The sequence below is a fragment of the Orycteropus afer genome, unplaced genomic scaffold, assembly GCF_000298275.1.
Source record: "Orycteropus afer afer isolate SDZICR_OR568_19922 unplaced genomic scaffold, OryAfe1.0 scaffold00076, whole genome shotgun sequence".
In the NCBI taxonomy this organism is placed as follows: Eukaryota; Metazoa; Chordata; class Mammalia; order Tubulidentata; family Orycteropodidae; genus Orycteropus; species Orycteropus afer.
Genome location: NW_006921663.1, coordinates 1,413,193 through 1,429,522, shown reverse-complemented (window position 1 = coordinate 1,429,522; position 16,330 = coordinate 1,413,193). Strand labels below are relative to the sequence as shown.

The following is a 16,330-nucleotide window of genomic DNA, read 5'->3' as shown; positions in this document are numbered from 1 at the left end:
CACTGAGTCAGTTCCGACTCATAGTGACCCCTCCTTGGTTTCCGAGGCAGTTCTCTACAGACATAGATTGCCCAGTCTTCCTTCTGAGAAGTGGCTGGTGGATCTGAACTGCCAGCTTTCTGGTTAGCAGTCAAATGCCTTAGAGACTACGCCACCAGAGCTCCTATATATATATGTATATGTATATATGTTATTTAAAATTTATATATATGCAGCACATAAAATGTATATATACAAATGCCCACAACTATGCCTATATATTATGCGCATGTACTCCCAAAACACTCTCCTACAGCTATATGGCATACATATCTTTTTATGTAACCATTCACCAATGTTTGGTTATTATTGTTGAAGAATCATGTATGTTACAGCATTTACTGTAGCTGTGCTTTATTCTTGTGTACCACTCAATATCTTCATTTACCTTGGTCATGTTGTGCTGACTTCCACATATTGTGAATTGCCTTTCCCTTCACCAAAATTAACACATCGACTACTATTTAGTAAGTAATTCTCCCTCTCTTCTCTTGGCAACAGTGGTAACAACCAAAGAATGTTGCTTTTTGTGTGTAAACCTATTCTTGACTTTTTATAAAAGTGGTATCATACAATGTTAGTCCTTTTGTGTTTGACTTATTTTACTGAGCATATGTCCTCCAGATTTATCCACATTATTTATATTTAGTAGCCTCATCATTATTATCATCACAAAGTATTCCATTAAATATATGTGTGTACCACATTATGTTTATCCATTCATCCACTGATAGGCTGTTAGGTTATTTCCATCTTTTTGCCGTGAATAATGCTGCAATGAACATGGGTATGCATATGTCTATTTGTATCACTGCTTGCTCTTATTTCTCTAGGATACATAGTGAGGAGTGGGATTGCTGGATCATTTGGTATTTCTATTTGTAACTTTTTGAGGATGTGCTATACCATTTTCCATAGTGGTTGTACTATCTTACAATCATACCAGTAGTGTATGAGTTCCAAATTCCCAACAACTTTACCAACATTTGTTGTTTCATTTTTATGATCAGTGCCCTTTTTGCAGGGGTAAGATTGTAGTTTTGATTTGTATCATGAATATCTCTTCATGTGTTTGTTAGCTAACTGAATGTCTTTGGTGAAGTGTCTCTTCTTGACCTTTGCCCATTTTTTGATTGGACGTTTGTCTTTCTGTTGTTAAGTAGTTTATTATTTTTAAGAATCACTTGCTCAATTCATAAAGTCCCTAAACACTAAGACATAAAAAAAAAAGCTGAAGGAAATTCATTTTCTTTACCTTTACTTTTCTTGGCCAACAAAATGAAGTAATTAATACTACTGGCAGCCCTGCTGTCACAAGGTAAATGAGCCAAAGCCATGGGCGCTCTTCAGCAGCTGACATTAACTGTTTTAGTACACCAGGCTATAAAAGAAGTAAGTAAAAAATGCAATTCAGAATTTACAACCCCAATTAGGATATACAGCCTACAAAAAGTTTAATTTTACATTTCATATTAATGAATGATAAACTTGTAAAAAGCTAAAATATGCCTTCACTCTACCACTTTATACTTTGTAAAGTCCAAGCCTTTTAATTATTAGCATGCATTACTAAGACTCTGTAGAAGATACGCTACAATGTAAATAGAAACTACTCCCAGAGAATAAGGACAATTTTCTTTTTCAGTAGGTCTCAGGATAGAACTATTCTTTATGGCTATATTATCTGGTACATTTAGAAGTGTGTAACTTTTTGATAACCTATTCTGTAGTTTTAAAGGACTTATTAATGAAATTATACCTCAAAATTATTGTACTTTATCTTTTTATATTTAAAACAAATGTCACACCTGACTTCCAGTAAGGACTCTTTTTGTCCTCACATACCATTTTGATGGTTTCTATTATTGTCCAAAGAAAGAAAATGTAAGTTATACATTTAGCTTTATATTAATTCTTTTTAAAGATACATTCTCCAAGTTGCATTGTGTCAAAAAATTTTAGCTTTATCTTTTCCATATAGTGTAAAATTTGGAAAAAAAATGGACACAATTTAATAATGTTAAATTTATTTTTTTTCTATACTCCTTTAACTAAAAAGTAGTTAAAAAGAACAAAGTATAATATTTAGATTACTGTTACCACTTAGGTTTGAGTTGGCAAGGTGACAATTATACTAAATAGTATCAGTTCTATAAACAGCAAAAAGGCTGTTTAGGTAAAACACAGGATTAAATTAAAGCTATTATAATTTAATGAATAAAATGAGATCTAGGATATATAGCTCCTTATACAGTTTATAATGAAGCTGTATCATAATATAGATAATAAGTCTAAATAGAATGTCTACATAAATTTCTTTGAAGATATTTATTTGGCATTTAGTAATTACCAAACCAAAAAAAATCTGAACTCACTGCCGTCAAGTCAATTTCAACTCATAGTGACCTCTCCTTGGGTTTCTGAGGCAGTATCGCTATGGAAGTAGATTGCCCAACCTTCCTTCCCAGGGGTGGCTAGTGGGTTTGAACTACCAGCCTTCTGGTTAGCAGTCAAATACCTACTGCACATATAATCACCTTTAAAAGGACAAGTCCTACACTACTACACAAAGTTACATTACTACCACTCTGGTCAGTGCCATACCTCATTAGCAGTTGCTACCATTGTTTTCATGCCCCAACCATCTGCAGCCCAGTGATCTGCTACTTCCTTTTCTGAACAGATAATAAAATTATCAAAGTAGATATCAGAGGTCATGGACCAAAGCTCTAAACCAAGAGCACGGAAAGAAGTAAGAAGAAATGGATGATCATCTTCAAAATAATCTGGATTAGGAATTTTTCGAGGACTCCAGATGCCCTGGAAGTAAAAACATTTGAAGATATTTTCAAATTAAACAATTTCTTTATAAATGCTACCCAGTAATAGTAACTGTTGGATAAAATTAGCAGTATTAATTGAGGATGAAAGAGAACACTTTAACTGTTATTAATTCATAGTAAGTCACTAGAAATAAAATGTTATTTCTTCTTATTCTATACACAACATCCCCTATGAATAATTTTTGTTGTTGTTGTTAGGTATTGTTGAGTTGGCTCCAACTCATAGCGACTCTATGTACAACAGAATGAAACACTTCCTGGTCTTGTGCCAGCCTCACAATCCCTTCTATACCTGAGCCCATCATTGCAGCCACTGTGTCAATATTGCCTTGGAATTCAGCAGAAAAGTCAAAGTAACACATGAAGAAAACAGTGGAGCCACTCTTTTTAACATATACCTATGGCAAGCATCACTAATCACTTATGGCTCCACCTTAGAACAACTATTCAACCTAACAATTTAATTTTATCTTAAGTTATTATGCTTTAAATTCAAATCAAATAGATTTGCCAATTTGATTACTCACTGACTAGCTCCATCCTCAAATATATCTACTCTGTACCACATACTAGGGCACATGCTGGGGATACAGTGATCAAGAATGCATAGAATACAAAGTTGGAAAATATCAATGAATAAGAAAGATAAAATTAATAGACAGCATAGGAACTTTTAATATAAAATGCCAGGTATTCTCAAAAGATGTTATTTGTTAAAAATCCATATTTTAATAATAGCAGAAAATAAACATATTAAGTAGTATGGGCATTAATTACTAAAATGCACAAAGTGAGTCCTCCTGATCAGAACTCAAAATACAACTTTTTTGCAACCAAAATCCACTGCCATCAAATTGATTGTGACTCATAACAACCCCTACAGGGTTTCCGAGGTAGTTAATCTTTACGGAAGTAAGACTGCTCAGTCTTGCTTCTATGTATGGATTTGAACCGCTAACCTTCTGGTTAGCAGTCAGATGCCTGAGGTACTGTGCTACCAGAGCTCCTTACTTTCTTCCAAAGTAAGCAATAATTGGTTATTAAGGAAGAAGACAATGTGAAGTGATTTATCTTCAAGTTTTTAAGCTTATTCCCCCAGAAAATTAAAGAATGCTTTACTTCTTAAATATAAATTCACTGAGGTGCATTTTCTCTGACTTTTTAAGAGCTAGGTCACACTACTGAAAATCCAAAGCTTAACTTCTAAAAGTTAACATAATCTTATCAATAATGAGATATATAAAAGATCACAAGTTTTTAAATTTTAATATGGCATTGGATTAAGTGGTTATTACCTGGTAATTAGGATTATCAATCATTGGAGGTCTCCACACTCCTTTGAATTTGGGGTTATCTATCACGGGAGGTTTCCATTCACCACATCCAACACGACATACTGGATTAGGAATTTGAGGTGCTTCCCATTCTCCATCCATGTCTTCATTCCTTAGGATATGAGAACAAAGCAAAATTGTGACCTGGAATCTCTTTTGTCAGTCATGTAAGCTAGTAACAAAAAAGCAAGTAAGAAATGTTTGAAACTGGCATTTTAAAAATGAACAATGCTTACCAATCGTCAGGTTTTTCAGCAGTTGGATCTGGGATAAACTTTGGTTCATCATCAAGCCACCCATCAGGTTTAACAACACTTGAATCTTCTATTTGGGCAGGTTCACTTTCATCCCTGTAAAGACAGTATTTTATGTCAATTATTTGAAAAACATGTTACAAAATTCAGAAGGTACCACAAAGGTATTTCCTACTCCTCTGCTTTTCTGCTATCTACATCCCCCCTTTCTCCATTCACCTAAATCTTCTAACGCAAATCAATTTTTTGTATACAATTTTATTTTAGATTCCATTTTTTTTTCCCTCTTCTGTTGGCTTACTAGCTTCTCCTCTTTGATTTGCGTCAGTGTTTTCTCTGGGTTTATAATACACATGTTTAATTTATTTTAGTCTATTCTCAAATAGTATCAGTTGGAATTGACTTAACATCAGTGGGTTTGGTTTTTTTGGTTTAGTTTCCTATTGCATTTGAAATGTAAAACAAAGTTTCAAAGATTGCAAGTATATAAAAAACAAAATGGAAACACTTGTATAAAACTATAGAGAATATCTTTTAAGACATTGGGTAGAAGGGATTTCTTAAATGAGACATAAACCATGAAATAAAAAGACTGATGAGTCAGAGTACTTTAAAACAGAAACTACTGTTCAACAAAAATACCAAGAGTTAAAATAAAAGTAATATATTAGAAGCAGATATGTGTAAGATAAATGATTGCTTCCAAGAATTTATTATAAATTTATAAATAAAAAGCCAAAAGTTCCAATAGAAAAATGGATACATAAAGGGAAATGCAATTCATGGATGAAACCTCAATAGCTAATGATCATATCAAATGTCACTAATAAGAAAAATTAAAATAAAAATGAAATATCAGTTCATCATCATGAAACAATTTCAATCCAACAATACTGCTGGTGTAATAATGTAAATTACAATAATTTTGGAGAACCATATGGCAATATCTGGAAAAGCTAAAGATGTGTATATCCTATGAACCAGAAATTACATTTTCAGGTACAGACATAGAGAAATTCTTACACACATATATGATGATATTCAAGCACTGCTGATATTAGTGAAAAGTTGGAAATAACCTAAATGTATACCACAAGAGAATGGATAATTTTGCTATAATCACACAATGGAATTTCCCATAAGCAATTTACACATTAACTCTAAATATATCAATATAAGCTGAAAAATGTTTCAGAATTTGTATACTATGAAGTCACGCATATAAATTTTAAAAGAATACATGTTATGGAAAGACATGCAAAATAAAACATGTAAACAGACTTGAAAGATGACACTAAATTCACGTTAGTGGCAGTCTCTGGGGAAAAAGGATATGAAGAATAGGTGATATCATAAAGGGAATTTAAGACTGTATTTGCATGTTTTATTAAAAAGATTCCTAAGTAAATCAGACAATATATTAACAATAAATAATTTGCATGTGGTGAGGTACTTTTCTGTACTTTCAAATTCCCCACCTGCTGAATAAATATAATAAAGAGATGCTGAAAGGGAAAAAAGGAAGGGGGGGGGCCAGGAGAAGAGAGAATGAAAGAGATAAAAATTATTCAACCACTCAGCCAGTACAAATGTATTTTTTGAAAATACTTGAGTCAGGGAGAAAAGGACAAATTTTACCAGAATAGTTAATTATAAAGGAATGAAAAGTCCAAAATATAAAAATCTGTCAGGTGTTGTTAAAACTATTTGGAGAAAATCAGTTCAGTTAATAAGGAAAAAAAAGAAAGACCAAATATTTGAAGTTTGAAAGATCCTAAAAAGGAAAATATTAGAGGGAAAACAGGAAAAGGAAAATCATCAAGGTTGAACAAATAAACATAATTTAAAATGTAGGTGTAACAGAAATGTTTTAAAGAAAGTTGATACTTTGGGAAACTATTAAACCAACTGATAAAGCACTGTCTGTCAAACAAAAGAAAGAAAAAGTGAATAATAAAAATCAGAAATGCTAGCTGTAACAAAAAATGAGAGAAGATCAAGACAGAAAGACACAGGAATACAATGGTGGTGGAATTCTATGGAAAGAGGGTATTAAAATTGGCTACTGGTAGCTGATCAATTTTTCTGGGGAACACGTATGACCAGAGTTATCAATTCCTTGAATCAGTAATCTGTAATTTTTCTTTTGAGGAAAATACTCATAATCCCATAAAAAGGAAACAATGTAACCATCTAGTGAAAAAAAGTCAATTTGTTATGAGAAAATTCTCTATATTTTTATAAGATGTTGAGGATAGGGCCTACTTAAGGCCAAGTGATATTAACTGAAAAAAGATCAAAACTACATAAAATATATACACACATAGTGAGAAGAGGAGCTCTGGTGGCATAGTGCCTAAGGCGTTTTTGACTGCCAACCAGAAGGCTGATGGTTCAAACCCACCAGCCACTCCTTGGAATGGAGATTGGGCAATCTACTTCCATAGCGATACTACCTCAGAAACCCAAGAAGAGGTTTCTATGAGTCAGATGCGACTAGATAGCAGTGAGTTTAGTTTTATGGTGATAAGGATCAAACCAGAAATTAAAATGTTCATGTTTTAGATTCATGGACTTTTTCTTAATAGTACTGAAACCATCAAAAAACCCCACATATTGATAAAGATAATAAACTTAAAATATTAATCAAAATTAGAATAGATAATTAAAAGGTAGGAAACCAAAAGATCCATTTTACATAAGCACTTCACCCAAAACAGTGGAAAAAAGTAGTTTTACTCTAATAGAATAAGTTCTATTGGTTGTAAAGTTCACTGATATGTTGTGTCTCATTTCTTAACTATGACAAAGAATTTTGTTTTAAACTGGATTTTTTGCTTACCAATCATCTGGTTTGACGGCAGAAGGATCGGGGATTTTTGCCCTTTCATCCCAATCATCAGGTTTTCTGTCAGTGGGATCTTCAATTTCTTTGGGAGGATTGATAGGAGGAACCACATCCTCTAGAAGGCTTCCTTTGTTTACAACTATTTGATCAATTAACACTTCAAACGTGTCATCTGGATTCAACACTGTAGATCAATTTAAATATATTACACATAACATTTTGAGAGACATTTTAAAGATAATCTTCTAAAAAATAACACTACCCTGAACATCATGGGTAAAAACTTTTCCCAATCAGAAGTACAGAAAATACAAACAATGTATAAATAGAAATATGCTTAAGTCACTAAATAGAATCTAAAATCTAAAATGAAAGACATTATTTTGTTCTCAATTGTATTCGTTATAATAAATGTCACATTGCTTCTTATATTTAAAAATTCCCAATAGCTAACTAGCTCCATTTGGGACTCACATCACCCAGTCAGCTTTACTCTACTATAGAATACAATACAATCCTCTTCAGCATTTTAATATATATTTTTTAAACAATCTTAAACTTACAGAAAGGTTACAAAGAAGTTAATTTTCTCCTGAACCACTCACTGGAGAATAAGTTACCAAGCTCATGCACATCAGCCCTAAATACTTTAATGCATATTTATTTCCAACAAATAACCACATTCTCCTACATGCCAATTCAGCCACCAAAATCAGGAAATTAACATTGATACATTACTGCCACCTAAACTCAGAACCTACTCAACTTTTGCCAATTAATCAAATGATGTCTTTTATAAGAAAGGATTAGGTTGATAGTCAGGTATTACATTTAAACTCTACTTTATCAGAACATAATTTATAAAGTGACCATATTACCAACAGTAGAAGTCCACTCTTAACAAACTCTCTGAAAATGAATTATGCCTTATTCTGAACGCCACTCTTAGTCATCATCATTTACTGATATTTCATTAGTGGCAATACAAAATATTCCGACTCCCTTCACTTCAAAATAGTCACTCTTCAGATGCTCAATGAAAACTTGCAAATTACAATCTCACTAGGGTTAATCCCATCACAAAAGCACAGGAATCCCCACAGCTTTGTGTATGTAGAGGTGTAATGTGAACTGTTGGGTGTTGTATATGACTAAGTGCTCAGCTGCTAATCAAAACATTAGAGGTTAGAGTCCACCCAGAGGCAACGCATAAGAAAGTTTTGGAAAGCTACCAAATTAGCCACGGAAAACCATATGGAGCAAAGTTCTACTCTGACACACGTGAGATTCCCATGAGTTGGAATGTACTCAATGGCAAGTGTTTTTTTTTTTTTTTTAAATGAGGCAAAAGTACAAATAAATTTAAATATTTTTGATACAAGGAAGAAACTCTTGACTTTAATGATATGTACTATGAAAGGCAGTGATGAAATCATCATTTCCTAGAGATCTTTAAAGGTCACTGGCATTTAAAAATCAACAGCTCACATACTTAGTGTAATATAAAATACCTTAAGGATGACTTAAAATATCCAAGTTTACACTTAATTAGCCTGTTTGTTTCCAGGTAAATTTTATCCCTCTAACAGTCTCCAAGTCAAAATTTCATAAAGGACTCCCTTATCTTTTGTAATGCCAAAATAAAAGACACTTCCACCTTTTAAATATAGGAGGGCACTGGGTAACATTTAGATCTTTGAAAAGAATGAGAAAGATGAAAAGAGCTTCCTAACATTTGCTTTCAATAAGCTAAGGAAGTAGGAGCTGTCAACAAATGTCAGGGTCATTTTGACTTCACAATTTAAGTGAGCTACCACTTTTTTTTTTTTAATTTTTCATTGTACTTTGGGTGAAAGTTTACAGAGCAAATTAGTTTTCCATTCAACAACTGTATACACATTTTGTTTTGGTGACATTGGTTACAATCCCCTCAATGTAACAGCATTCTTCCCACTTCCTCCCTGGGTTCCCTCATTTCATCCTTCTTTCCTCCCCTTCCTGCCTTCTGATCTTTGTTATTGGGCAAATGTTGCCTTTTTGGTCTCATATGCTTGAGTGTACTGAACAGCACATTCCTCCCTGGTGTTATCATTCACCTTATAGGCCTGTCTATTGTTTGGCTGAAAGTTGATCCTTGGGGCTGGGTTCAATTACAGGTTTAAGGGATGTCTAAGGGCCAATCTCTGGGGTTCCACCTGTCTTTATCATCCTAGTAAGCCTTTTTTTTTTTTTTTTCTGATTCTGAATTTTTTAATACATTTTTTTCTTCCTCTCTGACCAGGACCTTTTATTGTGATCCTGATGAGAGTAATGCAAAGTGAGTTACCATTTTCTGAAGAAATAGCTCTAAGTATTTCAGTCACATCACCACCATCAAATTAAATCAAAACCAAACACACTTTACTCCTTACTTATCAGTGATCTCATTATCTGATTTCACATTTATTACAATAGTTAAAAAAAAACAAAAACAAAACTACTATCTGACTATTTTGCACATTAATGACATACTTCTGGCAGGGACAAACACCGAGGTGTGAGGTGTTTGTGATGGTTAAGATTATGTGTCAACTTGGTTGGGCCATGATTCTCAGTGAGTTGGCAGTTATGTAATGATGTAATCTGGCAGTTACATAATGATGTAGTCATCCTCCATTTTGTGATCTAATGTGGTTACCCTCCATTTTCACACAATGCTGATTTTCAAATAATTACCTGGTCTTTGGAACCTAACCATGTTGGTAAGTGAGGTGTAAGTATAATGCAGTTTATAGAGAAACCCAAATAATGCAAATGCCTACTAATTATTCTCTCCTTTTTCTTTTTCTCCACTATTTCTTCTACCACAGCTAAGATTATAAGCCTGCATTACTACAACCAAGGAAAAATAGTCAAGACTGAAGCAGAGCTAAGAATGAGACCTTAAATGTAAAAATATTACTAGATCTTTCTTAATTAAAAAATGGCCTCAACAAAATTCAAAATCATTTGGAGGCAAAAAAAAAAAAAAAAAGGTGGGGACCAGGTTTGCTGGTCCAATAGAGCCTGGTGGAACCACTGAGACTATGGCCCCTAGCTGCCCTTCAGGTCTGGAATTGAACCCACAACTGTGGTTTCCAGCCAAACAAAGTACAGGCATGTGAGTTAAACATCTACCTCAAGTAGACACACGCCCTGGAGAGAACAATCATGGGAGAAGGGAAGGGCTGCTTATGCACAGGGAGACAGCTTAGGGGGCAAGAGAGTATGAAGGGATGGACACTGGGAAGAGGTAACTATGGGGAGAAGTGGGAGGGGAGCTGTTGCATTGTGGTAAACTGTGGTCAATGACATGCGACAAAGTATATGTGAACTGCTGTGTGGAAAGTGAATTTGCTCTGTAAATCTTCACCCAAATCAAAATAAAATTAAATTAAATTAACTCACAAAAAAAATGGCCTCAGTTTCTCAAGACAAATCTTGAAAGCTTTCTGAATAACATTTGTACCTGAAATTGATTTTTTAAAAACTACAGTGAAAACAATAATGTAGATTACAAACATGTGTCTGTGAAAAAAATCTTTAACCAAAAATGTTCCATTTAGAAAAGCATATTAAATATTTTAACTGAACCTATAATAAAAGACATTATATTATAAAGTCTTTTAAGTTCTATAAAGATCTTAAAACAGGTACACAATAATGTTAAAAATATAATAATATTTCAGAAAGTTTAATAAAGAAAAAGTCATTCAACAAACCTAGTACAATGATCAGCTTTTGTGTATAAGAAGAAGAAATGAGAGTGTTTAAGAGTTAATCTTAAATTTCCAATTCACTTCCACTAGTTACTGTTGTTTCCTAAACCAAAATGGAGAAACTACCACTCACCTCAAGTAATGGTTCTAAAGAAAGTGCCTAGTACAGAGCATGGCACTTATTAGGTGTTTAATGAAAATTAGATCTTTTTTCGTAGTTTTTTCTATTTGCTTGGATAATTTTCCCAGTGGGCATTATGATGTGCTTAGCATATGAATCTTGCTTTCTAACTCCATTTTAATATTATAAGCATTTCTCCCTGTTGCTAAACATTTTAAGAGTTAGCACTTTAAATGTAGTAGATAGACAACTCTCCTATTATAACATTTAGGTTGCTTCAAATTTTCAGTATATCTTCACACAGGTTATTTTCTTTCTTCTGGATTATTTCTTGAAAGTGGGATTGTGGTTTCAAAGGACATAAAACTTTTGTGGCGTTTGATACGTACTACCAAAATGCTTTTGACTAGGGTTTGGTTTTTTTTTTTTTGAAGTTTGTACAAAGTCAAATTATATCGAAATTCTTTCTTTTATTTTGGCTATAATTTTTCATTATTTCTACTTTTTACTTTACATTCCCCAAAATGTACAGTATTGCTTCAATTATTTCAAAAAAGGATTTTGGCATATTGTTGACATTGAAAACAAGATAAAACTGAGCACTGTCTTAGCAGACAAAATGAGTATTTTGTAACTGTAGCCTTCAGAAAGAAAATCAGATAACCATAGTCTTGGATGGAGCTGAGACATGAGTAAGGAAGTTGACGGAATCATTTCAAAGTGTCCTGCTAGATTCTGACACACTATGATATTAAGAAATCATAGACCAAAGCTACATAAACTTATGTACTTGAGAATGGGAGAAACCACCTCATATAACATCCCAATGTCAATGCAAACTCTCATATACTCAAGTAAAGAATGTTAACATATGGTTACTCACTGCTTTTCCTTTCAAAATTTAAATATGTGCCACAATCATAAGGTGGGAAACTAACAACAGTCATAACTGCCTATAGAGGAAAGCCTACATTTTTTAGGTTGGCATTCAGGGCCTTTTCCTCCTTAATCTTATTTTCTAGTTTTCCCTCTTTATATCATACTAATTTCACAGAACATATAAGTGTCCTTTTCCACTCCTTTCCAACTTTAGTCTGTACTTCAAGAGAGGTTCAAATATAGTCTCCTTTACTACATTTCTCTGAGTTTCCAGGCTGGAAGTAATATTGCTTTTGAACTCCTACTGTACTTCAAGTGTACCGCTCATTATGGCACCTTACTTTCTACTTTGTGGTATAATCATTTATGTATATCTTATTTTCACAAAAAGATAGGCTGCCTAATTGTAAGATCCATATTTATTTCTCCCAAAACACTTGCCATGAATATATTAGTGGTCACCAAATATTTTTAAATTAATTAATGAATTGCAAGGATATACCAAGGGTATAAAGATGTGTCTTCTTGTCTGTAAAGAACTTTTTAAGATCTACATCTGGAGGTTTGGCATGTTTCTCTTCAAAAACTCCAGTTTTAGGATGTTTATGTCTGAAGATAAAATGAAGTTTATAATCTTCTCCACATTTATCTGGTCCAAACATGATGGTATAGGAAGTTTTATCGTAAAAGTTTTCCTTTAAAGAGAAATGAGCATTGAAATTAGTCAAGAAATAGAGCATTTAATGAATTCTCTAGTCTATAAAAATTGTGTACAGCTTACAAAACATATTTTCAGTGGTAATTTACCCAAGATTTCATATGACATAAGTAACAATCAAAGATGTGGGAAAATGACAGTTGCATCTGAAAACAATGCCAGATGTTTTAAAAAAGCACATTACTTTGGTGTTAGCTTTTATTGTCATTGTATTTTTTGATGATCAACACCTAATAACATTTAAAACAAGACTTTCAACATATACTACAAATGGCATCTCCTTTACCTGTTCCTAATACTACCTGAGAGCTCTGGTAGCATAGTGGCTAAGGCACCTGACTGCTAACCAGAAGGCTGGCTGTTCAAACCCACCAGCCACTCCTCGGAAGGAAGATAGGGCAATCTACTTCCATAGTGATATTGCCTTGGCAACCCAAGAAGGGGTTGCTATGAGTCGGGTCCGACTCGACAGCACAAAACAACAAACAACAACAATAGTACCTGAAGCCTTTAATATATATTTCATAGCCCATTCACAGACAGACACTCTGACAAATATCTCACTGATGTCTTAATTATCTTATTTCTGTTATGCAGAAACCTTCACAAAGCCTTCTGTAAAGAGATAGAAATGTCCCTGATTTTAAATGGTCCTAATACAACCTCCTAGACTTATAAAGCTACTTCATGAAATGGTTTTTAAATTAGTTATTTTCTGAATCTCTTGTAGATTGCTAATCTCTAAAGTGTACCTTCCTTTTTAATTTGGTTCTTAGGTAATTTCCTTTCTCTGCTTTTTTTCTTATACGAACAAACATATGGTTCTTATTTTGAAAAGAAAATAATTCCAACCTAATTTATAAACATCATGTTATTTTTCATTTATAGACATGGTGCCAAAGGGGCAAAGAGAAGGCATCTTGTGACCTCTTTTAATGAGGACAGAATCATCAGCAGCAGCCCAAGGCCTGTTCCTATGAGCCCAGACATGCTGCCACCCTCCAGCCCTCTTACCAACCTTGATACCAACTGTCCCTCTCTTGGCACCTACCACTTCACCATTGTGTTCAATAATTTGCTGCAATGGCCACAGAGAACTCACAGATCATGGGGTTTATGAGGGAAGCACCAGCCACAATTCAAGTTCAGGAACACACTCAGGATCCAGTTCTTTGGTCAGAAAAGCTTCCCCTCTGCTGTGCCCTTAGACACATCTCTCTGGCCCTTGGCCTCTTGGCCTGGCCTCTGCCTCTGTGGTCCAGGTAAGCCTGATACTCTGTCTCATGCCTCTTGGTTCCACTGCTGCCATCTCTCAGCTGGGGGTCTCTCACAGCTACACATCTCTTTCAGCAGTGTATCTCTCTTAGTAGCCGTTCATCTCTCTCAACAGCATGTCTCTCTTAGCCAGCAGTCAGAGACATTTTTTTTTTTCTGCCTCCAGGAGGGCTCACTTTAAGCTTGGCAGAATGGCAAAACTAACCAATCCCAACATCAGAATTCTAAACACCTGAGAGCAAGCAAACTTTCCCAGAAGATGACTTCATGCTGCCCCAGGTGGATGACTTTAACAAGCAGCTACTCAGTTGCTCATGGCAAAGTGGGAGTTACAAAGACTATGGCTAGAAAAGTCACAGTAATTTACTATACTGCACATAGTAAATATATTTTTTTAAAATGGTGAACTTTTTTATATTGCTAAAGATTACAAACTTGATGCCATCAAGTGACTCAACTTTAAATAACTATATAAAGTGATATTAGCAACATTCTCAACGTCTTTTCAATTTCAGATGAAAATAAAATTTTCTATTTATCAATTTTTCTTTAAAGTTACTTATTAACTTTAAAAAGGTTTTCTTAAATATTAAAATATCATACCAGATTCAAATCATCGGTGTCTGCTAGGAGTTTAATGTATGCACCTCCACAATCAATACCATCTTGAAAATTTACTTCATATCTAAAGTGAAGGGGAAAAAGAATCATACTTCTGGTAAGTAAAAATTATTTATTGTTCTTTAAAATCTAATGTATTATTCTCAATTCATTTAAACAAATATTCTACATTACAAATAAGCTGATATAATGTTTATTCACAATTTATAGGAAATAACCAGAAATACTCTACTACTGTAATACACTGTACATCATCAAAATAACAATAATCAACTATAAAATAGTCAACCAACTTTTTGAGACAGCTTTTTCCTTAAAAACTACTGAATTAAGAATAAAATACTTTGACTAAAATTACAATAAAAATCAAAAACCAAACCCATTGCCATTGAGTCGATTCTGACTCTTAGTGACCCTCTTTGGGTTTCCGAGTCAGTAAATATTTTTGGAAGTAGATTGCCTAATCTTTTTTCCATGGAGTGGCTGATGGGTTTCAACTGCTAGCCTTCTGGTTAGCAGTCAAATGCCCTAGGCACTGCACCAAATAGGAAATTTAAATCCAGGTAAGGAAAGCACTATACAAAATATTCTTTACAACCTAAACAAACAAAGGAAGCTCATAAGGACCACAACTACAGCAACAGACTTCTAAGAAACTGCTACAGACCTTAAATATCCAGTTCACTATCAATTTGCTTTTAGTTCAACTACACCCAAACCATGTTAAATAAGCTGCACATCCAATTAAATACTCCAGCAACAATATTTCAGAATCTCAATCAATAACCTGGAGTGTTTCATAGACCTTAACTGTCAGGATGTAAAGAAAATATGGTATAATAGATAAAAAAGTGAGATGAGAGTCTTCTCATGGTTTTACCATATGGTGTAATTCTCAGTAAAAATTTCTTTTAAAAAAGTAAGTCTTGCTTCAGCAATGAAGCACAGACTCACTGAACAGCATATAGATGAAATTTTTGATAATTTGATGAATTATTTGCAACAAAAGCCAACATAAAAATGTCTGAAAAGTGAAAAGTGAAGGTTTGTGAGTTGTTAAATGAATTAAAGAGATGAAAACTAGAGAAGCAATAGGAAGTAGTAATGACATTAATAAAGGTTTGTAGTTTAAAATGTTTCTGAAGAAACTTTAGAGACAAAAAAGTGAAAAGAGAGTTCCGCTAAGATGGTGGAACAGGAAGACAAACTACACAGATCCACTTCAACAAAGAAAAGAGGAACCAAATAACACAGATACAAAAGGTAATCCTGGAGCCCTGAGCTCTGAAAGGAAGGACACAGAAGTAGATTAAACTCCAAGTAGTAGAAGAACCTGCATGAAAACCCCAAAAAAGGAGACATACAGAGCTGGAGACTGTCAGTGACCCTGAGAGCACAGACAGCTTGGATATTGCCAAGTGGTGTTAGGACCTAAGAATTAACCTAAAAATTGGACCTGCTTGCCAGTGGCTGCATGGAGGACTGCACTGGTGGCTGGTGAATAAAACAGGAAGCAGTGAAGAGGCAGACAGGCTGAGCTATGGACTTTTAGCTGTCCAGAGCGCACAGCCTTTTTGAATGTTTACAAGCAGTCTGACCATTTTGGATATTTAAACTGACAGTGTTCTCTCAGATTCCAGGGACTAAGCATAGGGTCCACC

At 34.0% G+C, this 16,330-nt stretch overlaps 1 protein-coding gene across 1 annotated transcript in view; it reads right to left on the bottom strand.

Moving 5' to 3' along the window:
- Window positions 1–16,330, bottom strand: part of CLGN (calmegin) — a 50,239-nt gene that overhangs the window by 10,485 nt on the left and 23,424 nt on the right. Inside the window, exons 6-12 of the mRNA XM_007941223.1 lie at window positions 14,652–14,733; window positions 12,558–12,750; window positions 7,313–7,502; window positions 4,453–4,566; window positions 4,178–4,328; window positions 2,644–2,859; window positions 1,295–1,420 (exon numbers count right to left, since the gene is read on the bottom strand). Coding sequence (XP_007939414.1) covers window positions 1,295–1,420; window positions 2,644–2,859; window positions 4,178–4,328; window positions 4,453–4,566; window positions 7,313–7,502; window positions 12,558–12,750; window positions 14,652–14,733 — 1,072 coding nt within the window. The remainder of the gene's footprint in view (window positions 1–1,294; window positions 1,421–2,643; window positions 2,860–4,177; window positions 4,329–4,452; window positions 4,567–7,312; window positions 7,503–12,557; window positions 12,751–14,651; window positions 14,734–16,330) is intronic.